This window comes from Salvelinus namaycush, unplaced genomic scaffold (genome assembly GCF_016432855.1).
Source record: "Salvelinus namaycush isolate Seneca unplaced genomic scaffold, SaNama_1.0 Scaffold2510, whole genome shotgun sequence".
Taxonomy (NCBI): Eukaryota; Metazoa; Chordata; class Actinopteri; order Salmoniformes; family Salmonidae; genus Salvelinus; species Salvelinus namaycush.
The window spans coordinates 16,524-27,500 of record NW_024059354.1 but is presented as its reverse complement, the minus strand read 5'-3'; the positions used below and the strand labels follow the sequence as shown (position 1 = coordinate 27,500).

Here is a 10,977-nt window from a genome sequence, read left to right as displayed (position 1 = left end):
CCTGGGAGTGGATGGCTGGAGGTTTGTTCTCCTGGGAGTGGATGGCTGGGGGTTTGTTGTTCTCCTGGGAGTGGATGGCTGGAGGTTTGTTCTCCTGGGAGTGGATGGCTGGGGGTTTGTTGTTCTCCTGGGAGTGGATGGCTGGAGGTTTGTTGTTCTCCTGGGAGTGGATGGCTGGAGGTTTGTTGTTCTCCTGGGAGTGGATGGCTGGGGGTTTGTTGTTCTCCTGGGAGTGGATGGCTGGAGGTTTGTTGTTCTCCTGGGAGTGGATGGCTGGAGGTTTGTTGTTCTCCTGGGAGTGGATGGCTGGGGGTTTGTTGTTCTCCTGGGAGTGGATGGCTGGAGGTTTGTTGTTCTCCTGGGAGTGGATGGCTGGAGGTTTGTTGTTCTCCTGGGAGTGGATGGCTGGGGGTTTGTTGTTCTCCTGGGAGTGGATGGCTGGAGGTTTGTTGTTCTCCTGGGAGTGGATGGCTGGAGGTTTGTTGTTCTCCTGGGAGTGGATGGCTGGAGGTTTGTTGTTCTCCTGGGAGTGGATGGCTGGAGGTTTGTTGTTCTCCTGGGAGTGGATGGCTGGAGGTTTGTTGTTCTCCTGGGAGTGGATGGCTGGGGGTTTGTTGTTGTAATCAATAGAACGGGCTTCCCCATTCAAGTCAATGATGGCATAATAGGTGGCTGGGTCAGTTACTGGGTCAGTTACTGGGTCATAATCTGGGTCAGTTACTAAACTAGAATACTAGTGGTCAGTTACTAAACTAGAATACTAGTGGTCAGTTACTAAACTAGAATACTAGAGGTCAGTTACTAAACTAGAATACTAGTGGTCAGTTACTAAACTAGAATACTAGAGGTCAGTTACTAAACTAGAATACTAGTGGTCAGTTTCTAAACTAGAATACTAGTGGTCAGTTTCTAAACTAGAATACTAGAGGTCAGTTACTAAACTAGAATACTAGTGGTCAGTTACTAAACTAGAATACTAGAGGTCAGTTACTAAACTAGAATACTAGTGGTCAGTTACTAAACTAGAATACTAGTGGTCAGTTTCTAAACTAGAATACTAGTGGTCAGTTACTAAACTAGAATACTAGTGGTCAGTTACTAAACTAGAATACTAGTGGTCAGTTACTAAACTAGAATACTAGAGGTCAGTTACTAAACTAGAATACTAGTGGTCAGTTACTAAACTAGAATACTAGTGGTCAGTTACTAAACTAGAATACTAGTGGTCAGTTACTAAACTAGAATACTAGTGGTCAGTTACTAAACTAGAATACTAGTGGTCAGTTACTAAACTAGAATACTAGTGGTCAGTTACTAAACTAGAATACTAGTGGTCAGTTTCTAAACTAGAATACTAGTGGTCAGTTACTAAACTAGAATACTAGAGGTCAGTTACTAAACTAGAATACTAGTGGTCAGTTTCTAAACTAGAATACTAGTGGTCAGTTTCTAAACTAGAATACTAGTGGTCAGTTACTAAACTAGAATACTAGTGGTCAGTTACTAAACTAGAATACTAGTGGTCAGTTACTAAACTAGAATACTAGTGGTCAGTTACTAAACTAGAATACTAGTGGTCTGTTACTAAACTAGAATACTAGTGGTCTGTTCGGTTCTCTACTGTTCTGTTCTGCTCTGTTCTCTGCTGCTCTGCTCTGCTCTGTTCTCTACTGCTCTGCTCTGCTCTGTTCTCTACTGCTCTGCTCTGCTCTGTTCTCTACTACTCTGCTCTGCTCTGTTCTCTACTACTCTGCTCTGTTCTGTTCTCTACTGCTCTGCTCTGCTCTGTTGACTACTGCTCTGTTCTGTTCTCTACTGCTCTGTTCTGTTCTCTACTGCTCTGTTCTGTTCTCTACTGCTCTGCTCTGCTCTGTTCTCTACTGCTCTGCTCTGTTCTCTACTGCTCTGTTCTGTTCTGTTCTCTACTGCTCTGCTCTGTTCTCTACTGCTCTGCTCTGCTCTGTTCTCTACTGCTCTGCTCTGCTCTGTTCTCTACTGCTCTGCTCTGCTCTGTTCTCTACTGCTCTGCTCTGTTCTCTACTGCTCTGTTCTGTTCTGTTCTCTACTGCTCTGCTCTGCTCTGTTCTCTACTGCTCTGCTCTGCTCTGTTCTCTACTGCTCTGCTCTGTTCTCTACTGCTCTGTTCTGTTCTGTTCTCTACTGCTCTGTTCTGTTCTGTTCTCTACTGCTCTGTTCTGCTCTGTTCTCTACTGCTCTGTTCTGTTCTGTTCTCTACTGCTCTGCTCTGCTCTGTTCTCTACTGCTCTGCTCTGCTCTGTTCTCTACTACTCTGCTCTGCTCTGTTCTCTACTGCTCTGCTCTGCTCTGTTCTCTACTGCTCTGTTGACTACTGCTCTGTTCTGTTCTCTACTGCTCTGTTCTGTTCTCTACTGCTCTGTTCTGTTCTCTACTGCTCTGCTCTGTTCTCTACTGCTCTGCTCTGTTCTCTACTGCTCTGTTCTCTACTGCTCTGTTCTGTTCTCTACTGCTCTGTTCTGTTCTCTACTGCTCTGTTCTGTTCTCTACTGCTCTGCTCTGCTCTGTTCTCTACTGCTCTGTTCTGTTCTCTACTGCTCTGCTCTGCTCTGCTCTGTTCTCTACTGCTCTGTTCTGTTCTCTACTGTTCTGTTCTGTTCTCTGCTGCTCTGTTCTGCTCTTCTCTGCTGTTCTGTTCTGCTCTGTTCTCTACTGCTCTGCTCTGCTCTATTCTGTTCTTATTTGTTCTGCTCTGTTATTTTCTGTTCTCCTCCATCTGAAATAGTAATGAGGGGCTGTAACTGAGGAACACAGTAACAGAGACGGGACGGGACAGTGTGGCTTACAACCCAGAAAGCACTGTCTGTGGCTGTCTGTCTGGCTGACTTTCTGTCTGGCTATTTGTCTTCCTGTCTGGCTATCTGTCTGTCTAGCTGTCTGGCTGACTTTCTTTCTGGCTATTTGTTTGCCTGTCCCTCTCCTGTCCCTCTCCTGTTTCTCTCCTGTTTCTCTCCTGTCTCTCTCCTGTTTCTCTCCTGTTTCTCTCCTGTTTCTCTCCTGTTTCTCTCCTGTTTCTCTCCTGTTTCTCTCCTGTTTCTCTCCTGTTCCTCTCCTGTCTCTCTCCTGTCTCTCTCCTGTCCCTCTCCTGTCTCTCTCCTGTTTCTCTCCTGTTTCTCTCCTGTTTCTCTGCTGTCTCTCTCCTGTCTCTCTCCTGTTTCTCTCCTGTTTCTCTCCTGTTCCTCTCCTGTTTCTCTCCTGTTTCTCTCCTGTTTCTCTCCTGTTCCTCTCCTGTCCCTCTCCTGTTTCTCTCCTGTCCCTCTCCTGTTTCTCTCCTGTCTCTCTCCTGTTCCTCTCCTGTCCCTCTCCTGTTTCTCTCCTGTTTCTCTCCTGTTTCTCTCCTGTTCCTCTGCTGTCTCTCTCCTGTTTCTCTCCTGTTTCTCTCCTGTCCCTCTCCTGTCCCTCTCCTGTTCCTCTCCTGTCTCTCTGCTGTCTCTCTCCTGTCTCTCTCCTGTCCCTCTCCTGTCTCTCTCCTGTTCCTCTCCTGTTTCTCTCCTGTCCCTCTCCTGTCCCTCTCCTGTTCCTCTCCTCGTCCTCTCCTGTTTCTCTCCTGTCCCTCTCCTGTCCCTCTCCTGTTTCTCTCCTGTCTCTCTCCTGTTTCTCTCCTGTTTCTCTCCTGGTCCTCTCCTGGTCCTCTCCTGTCCCTCTCCTGTCTCTCTCCTGTTCCTCTCCTCGTCCTCTCCTGTTTCTCTCCTGTCCCTCTCCTGTTTCTCTCCTGTCCCTCTCCTGTCCCTCTCCTGTTTCTCTGCTGTCTCTCTCCTGTTCCTCTCCTGTCCCTCTCCTGTCCCTCTCCTGTCCCTCTCCTGTCCCTCTCCTGTTTCTCTCCTGTCCCTCTCCTGTTTCTCTCCTGTTTCTCTCCTGTTTCTCTCCTGTCCCTCTCCTGTCCCTCTCCTGTCCCTCTCCTGTCCCTCTCCTGTCCCTCTCCTGTCTCTCTCCTGTCTCTCTCCTGTCTCTCTCCTGTTTCTCTCCTGTTTCTCTCCTGTTTCTCTCCTGTTCCTCTCCTGTTCCTCTCCTGTTTCTCTCCTGTCTCTCTCCTGTCTCTCTCCTGTCTCTCTCCTGTTTCTCTCCTGTCCCTCTCCTGTCCCTCTCCTGTTCCTCTCTTGGTCCTCTCTTGGTCCTCTCCTGTCCCTCTCCTGTCCCTCTCCTGTCCCTCTCCTGTCCCTCTCCTGTCCCTCTCCTGTCCCTCTCCTGTCCCTCTCCTGTTTCTCTCCTATCCCTCTCCTGTTTCTCTCCTGTTTCTCTCCTGTTTCTCTCCTGTTTCTCTCCTGTTTCTCTCCTGTTTCTCTCCTGTTTCTCACTAGCCTGCTCCTTCCTTTGGTCTGCCTGTCTCTCTGTCCTCTGTCTCTCTGTCCTCTGCACTCGATTTAAACACACAGGCTCTTTATGCTCCCGTGGCAGAGAGAGAGAGAGAGCACACACTGTGCTTGATTCCCAAATGGCACCCTATTCCATATATAGTGCACTACTTTATACCCTATGGGCTCTGGTCAAAAGTAGTGCACTATAAAGGGAATAGATTGTAATTTGGAACACAACCACACTGTGAGAGCTGCTGTTTGTTTTCTAGGTGCTGCCTATGTGGCTCTGCTGTTTCCCTTTTCAATATGAACTGAACTGGTCTGGTCTGTTTCTCTTCTCAATATGAACTGAACTGGTCTGGTCTGTTTCCCTTCTCAATATGAACTGAACTGGTCTGGTCTGTTTCCCTTCTCAATATGAACTGAACTGGTCTGGTCTGTTTCCCTTCTCAATATGAACTGAACTGGTCTGGTCTGTTTCCCTTCTCAATATGAACTGAACTGGTCTGGTCTGTTTCCCTTCTCAATATGAACTGAACTGGTCTGGTCTGTTTCCCTTCTCAATATGAACTGAACTGGTCTGGTCTGTTTCCCTTCTCAATATGAACTGAACTGGTCTGGTCTGTTTCCCTTCTCAATATGAACTGGTCTGGTCTGTTTCCCTTCTCAATATGAACTGAACTGGTCTGGTCTGTTTCCCTTCTCAATATGAACTGAACTGGTCTGGTCTGTTTCCCCTTCTCAATACGAACTGAACTGGTCTGGCCTGTTTCCCTTCTCAATATGAACTTAACTGGTCTGGTCTGTTTCCCTTCTCAATATGAACTGAACTGGTCTGGTCTGTTTCCCTTCTCAATATGAACTGAACTGGTCTGGTCTGTTTCCCTTCTCAATATGAACTGAACTGGTCCCTCCTGTTTCCCTTCTCAATATGAACTGAACTGGTCTGGTCTGTTTCTCCTTCTCAATATGAACTGAACTGGTCTGGTCTGTTTCTCTTCTCAATATGAACTGAACTGGTCTGGTCTGTTTCCCTTCTCAATATGAACTGAACTGGTCTGGTCTGTTTCTCCTTCTCAATATGAACTGAACTGGTCTGGTCTGTTTCTCTTCTCAATATGAACTGAACTGGTCTGGTCTGTTTCCCTTCTCAATATGAACTGAACTGGTCTGGTCTGTTTCCCTTCTCAATATGAACTGAACTGGTCTGGTCTGTTTCCCTTCTCAATATGAACTGAACTGGTCTGGTCTGTTTCCCTGCTCAATATGAACTGAACTGGTCTGGTCTGTTTCCCTTCTCAATATGAACTGAACTGGTCTGGTCTGTTCCCCTTCTCAATATGAACTGAACTGGTCTGATCCGTTTCCCTTTTTAATATGAACAGAACTGGTCTGATCCGTTTCCCTTTTTAATATGAACAGAACTGGTCTGGTCTGTTTCCCTTCTCAATATGAACTGAACTGGTCTGGTCTGTTTCCCTTCTCAATATGAACTGAACTGGTCTGGTCTGTTTCCCTTTTCAATATGAACTGAACTGGTCTGGTCTGTTTCCCTTTTCAATATGAACTGAACTGGTCTGTTTCCCTTCTCAATATGAACTGAACTGGTCTGGTCTGTTTCCCTTCTCAATATGAACTGAACTGGTCTGGTCTGTTTCCCTTCTCAATATGAACTGAACTGGTCTGGTCTGTTTCCCTTCTCAATATGAACTGAACTGGTCTGGTCTGTTTCCCTTCTCAATATGAACTGAACTGGTCTGTTTCCCTTCTCAATATGAACTGAACTGGTCTGTTTCCCTTCTCAATATGAACTGGTCTGGTCTGTTTCCCTTCTCAATATGAACTGAACTGGTCTGGTCTGTTTCCCTTCTCAATGTGAACTGGTCTGGTCTGTTTCCCTTCTCAATATGAACTGAACTGGTCTGGTCTGTTTCTCTTCTCAATATGAACTGGTCTGGTCTGTTTCCCTTCTCAATATGAACTGAACTGGTCTGTTTCCCTTCTCAATATGAATGGGTGATCTGGCCAACTTTGGAACTTTCCCGTTCAGTAATCAGAGACAGACCATATAGCTGAGTTAATAACATCCCTGGTACATGGTGTAAACTCTCTAACTCTACTGTGTGTGTGTGTGTGTGTGTGTGTGTGTGTGTGTGTGTGTGTGTGTGTGTGTGTGTGTGTGTGTGTGTGTGTGTGTGTGTGTGTATGTGTGTGTGTGTGTGTGTGTGTATGTGTGTGTTGGCACTCCATTCTGCTGGTCAATGTTCAACCAAAGTCCTGAGTTCAGGGAAATCCCCAGTGTCACTGCTTGTACGTGATGGTGTGTGTCCAGCCACAGGTCTACTGCGTTATTGCACAATAGGCCTAATAAGAATGTACCTGCTCATTGGGAATGCACTGCATTGACTGTTACAGTGGTCAGGAATCTGTCTTGTGAGTCATTTTGTAGGGAGTCATTAAGCATCCTCGGAGCTCCACGGTCAATTCCTTCGACCTCATGGCTTGGTTTTTGCTCTGACATGCACTGTCAACTGTGGGACCTTAAATAGACTCACATATACAGTCACATACAGTGGGGAGAACAAGTATTTGAAACACTGCCGATTTTGCAGGTTTTCCTAGTTACAAAGCATGTAGAGGTCTGTAATTTTTATCATAGGTACACTTCAACTGTGAGAGACGGAATTTAAAACAAAAATCCAGAAAATCACATTGTATGATTTTTAAGTAATTAATTTGCATTTTATTGCATGACATAAGTATTTGATCACCTACCAACCAGTAAGAATTCCGGCTCTCACAGACCTGTTAGTTTTTCTTTAAGAAGCCCTCCTGTTCTCCACTCATTACCTGTATTAACTGCACCTGTTTGAACTCGTTACCTGTATTAAAGACACCTGTCCACACACTCAATCAAACAGACTCCAACCTTTCCACAATGACCAAGACCAGAGAGCTGTGTAAGGACATCAGGGACACAATTGTAGACCTGCACAAGGCTGGGATGGGCTACAGGACAATAGGCAAGCAGCTTGGTGAGAAGGCTGTTGGCGCAATTATTAGAAAATGGAAGAAGTTCAAGATGACGGTCAATCACCCTCGGTCTGGGGCTCCATGCAAGATCTCACCTCGTGGGGCATCAATGATCATGAGGAAGGTGAGGGATCAGCCCAGAACTACACGGCAGGACCTGGTCAATGACCTGAAGAGAGCTGGGACCACAGTCTCAAAGAAAACCATTAGTAACACACTACGCCGTCATGGATTAAAATCCTGCAGCGCACGCAAGGTCCCCCTGCTCAAGCCAGCGCATGTCCAGGCCCGTCTGAAGTTTGCCAATGACCATCTGGATGATCCAGAGGAGGAATGGGAGAAGGTCATGTGGTCTGATGAGACAAAAAGAGCCTTTTGGTCTAAACTCCACTCGCCCGTGTTTGGAGGAAGAAGAAGGATGAGTACAACCCCAAGAACACCATCCCAACCGTGAAGCATGGAGGTGGAAACATCATTCTTTGGGGATGCTTTTCTGCAAAGGGGACAGGACGACGGATGGGGCCATGTATCGCGAGATCTTGGCCAACAACCTCCTTCCCTCAGTAAGAGCATTGAAGATGGGTCGTGGCTGGGTCTTCCAGCATGACAACGACCTGAAACACACAGCCAGGGCAACTAAGGAGTGGCTCCGTAAGAAGCATCTCAAGGTCCTGGAGTGGCCTAGCCAGTCTCCAGACCTGAACCCAATAGAAAATCTTTGGAGGGAGCTGAAAGTCCGTATTGCCCAGCGACAGCCCCGAAACCTGAAGGATCTGGAGAAGGTCTGTATGGAGGAGTGGGCCAAAATCCCTGCTGCAGTGTGTGCAAACCTGGTCAAGAACTCCAGGAAACGTATGATCTCTGTAATTGCAAACAAAGATTTCTGTACCAAATATTAAGTTCTGCTTTTCTGATGTATCAAATACTTATGTCATGCAATAAAATGCAAATTAATTACTTAAAAATCATACAATGGGATTTTCTGGATTTTTGTTTTAGATTCCGTCTCTCACAGTTGAAGTGTACCTATGATAAAAATTACAGACCTCTACATGCTTTGTAAGTAGGAAAACCTACAAAATCGGCAGTGTATCAAATACTTCTTCTCCCCACTGTATATAATCACATATAGACTCACATATAGACTCACATATAGAATCACATATAGACTCACATATATAGTCACATATAGAATCACATATAGAATCACATATATAATCACATATATAGTCACACATATAATCACATATAGTCACATATAGAATCACATATATAGTCACACATATAATCACATATAGTCACATATAGAATCACATATATAGTCACATATAGAATCACATATAGACTCACATATATAGTCACATATAGAATCACATATATAGTCACATATAGAATCACAGAGTCACATATAGAATCACATATAGACTCACATATAGAATCACATATATAGTCACATATAGAATCACATATAGACTCACATATATAGTCACATATATAATCACATATATAGTCACATATAGAGTCACATATATAGTCACATATAGAATCACATATAGAATCACATATAGAATCACATATATAGTCACATATATAATCACATATAGAATCACATATATAGTCACATATAGAATCTCATATAGAATCACATATATAGTCTCATATTGAATCACATATAGAATCCTCTCCTCCTCTCCTCCTTCTGTAGCTCCCTCCTCTCCTCCTCTCCTCTCCTCCTCTCCTCCTTCTGTAGCTCTCTCCTCCTCTCCTCTCCTCTCCTCCTCTCCTCCTTCAGTATCTCTCTCCTCTCTCGCTCTCTCTCTCTGTCTCTCTCCTTCACTCTCTTCCTCTCAGCCTCTCTTCCTGACTCCCTCTCTTCCTCTCAGTCTCTCTTCCTCTTTTCCTCTCAGTCTCTCTTCCTCAATTCCTCTCAGCCTCTCTTCCTCAATTCCTCTCAGCCTCTCTTCCTCTCAGCCTCTCAGCCTCTCTTCCTCTCAGCCTCTCTTCCTCTCAGCCTCTCTTCCTCTCAGCCTCTCTTCCTCTCAGCCTCTCTTCCTCTCAGCCTCTCTTCCTCTCAGTCTCTCTTCCTCTGTCTCTCTTCCTCTCAGTCTCTCAGTCTCTCTTCCTCAATTCCTCTCAGCCTCTCTTCCTCTCAGCCTCACTTCCTCTCAGCCTCTCTTACTCTCTTCCTCTCAGCCTCTCTTACTCTCATCCTTTCTTCCTCTCAGTCTCTCAGCCTCTCAGTCTCTCAGCCTCTCAGTCTCTCAGCCTCTCTTCCTCTCAGCCTCTCTTCCTCTCAGCCTCTCTTCCTCTCAGCCTCTCTTCCTCTCAGCCTCTCAGTCTCTCAGCCTCTCTTCCTCTCAGCCTCTCTTCCTCTCAGCCTCAGTCTCTCTTCCTCTCAGCCTCTCTTCCTCTCAGCCTCTCTTCCTCTCAGTCTCTCAGCTTCTCTTCCTCTCAGTCTCTCTTCCTCAATTCCTCTCAGTCTCTCTTCCTCTCTTCCTCTCAGCCTCTCTTCCTCTCAGCCTCTCTTCCTCTCTTCCTCCCACTCCACTTACAGCTCACACTGCAGGATCTCTCTTTCCTGCATCAGCCTCTCTCTCTCTCTCTTTCTCTCCTCCTCCGTCCCTCCATCAGCCCTGGTTTTCTCTCTGTATGTTTTCATCTCTCTCTGGACAGAGAAAGGACTCTGTCAGCTGTCAGTAATATGGTGCCCTGATGCTGCTTCTAATCTTGTGTGTGTGTGTGTGTGTGTGCGTGCGTGCGTGCGTGCGTGCGTGAGTGAGTGCGTGCGTGTGTGTGTGTGCGTGTGCCTGCAATCAAGTGCATATAAGCAGGTGTGTGTACATTTTTCTGTGTGAGTGTGTATCTGTGTTGGTGATTTGTTTGTAGCAGTCTGTGTGACTGGGAGGGAGCGTGCTCAATGTGCGTGCCGGAGCTATTTTAGGCTCAGCCAGTGATGATGTTTGATTCCCCGGTAATTCTCTCTCTCTCTCTTTCAGTCTCTCTGCCCTCTGATGAAGGACAGGATAGGAGATGTGAGAGGAAAGGGAAGGAAAATAGAGTAGGGGAGAGGAGAGGGGGAGGAGGAGAGAGGAGAGGAGAGGAGAGGGGGATGAGGAGAGGAGAGAGGAGAAGAGAAGAGAGGGGAATGGAGAGAGGAGAAGAAAGGAGAAGAGGGGAGAGGAGAGAAGAGGACAGGAGAGGGGGATGAGGAGAGGAGAGGAAGGTACCGGAGCCCACTAGCGGTATCAGTGACTTCTAAAGTGAATCACTCTGAAGGACAGTAATGTTCTGTCAGGAGGAGACATCGAGCATTTTGAGAACATCCATCCCTCTATCACACACCAAGGTTTCCGTTAGCCGCCCACTGGCAGAAAGTAAATCCCATTGTATGATCTCTGTAATTGCAAACAAAGATTTCTGTACCAAATATTAAGTTCTGCTTTTCTGATGTATCAAATACTTATGTCATGCAATAAAATGCAAATTAATTACTTAAATCCCATTGGCAGAAAGTAAATCCCATTGGCAGAAAGTAAATCCCATTGGCAGAAAATAAATCCCACTGGCAGAAAGTAAATCCCATTGGCAGAAAATAAATCCCATTGGCAGAAAG

At 45.9% G+C, this 10,977-nt stretch overlaps 1 protein-coding gene across 1 annotated transcript in view; it reads right to left on the bottom strand.

Annotated features, from left to right (window-relative positions):
- Window positions 1–645, bottom strand: part of LOC120039078 (proline-rich extensin-like protein EPR1) — a 2,771-nt gene extending 2,126 nt beyond the window's left edge. Inside the window, exons 1-2 of the mRNA XM_038984606.1 lie at window positions 634–645; window positions 1–589 (exon numbers count right to left, since the gene is read on the bottom strand). The exon at window positions 1–589 is cut by the window's left edge and continues 2,126 nt beyond it. Of these exons, the coding sequence (XP_038840534.1) occupies window positions 1–589; window positions 634–645 (601 nt within the window). The remainder of the gene's footprint in view (window positions 590–633) is intronic.
- Between the last annotated feature and the right edge of the window lie 10,332 nt (window positions 646–10,977).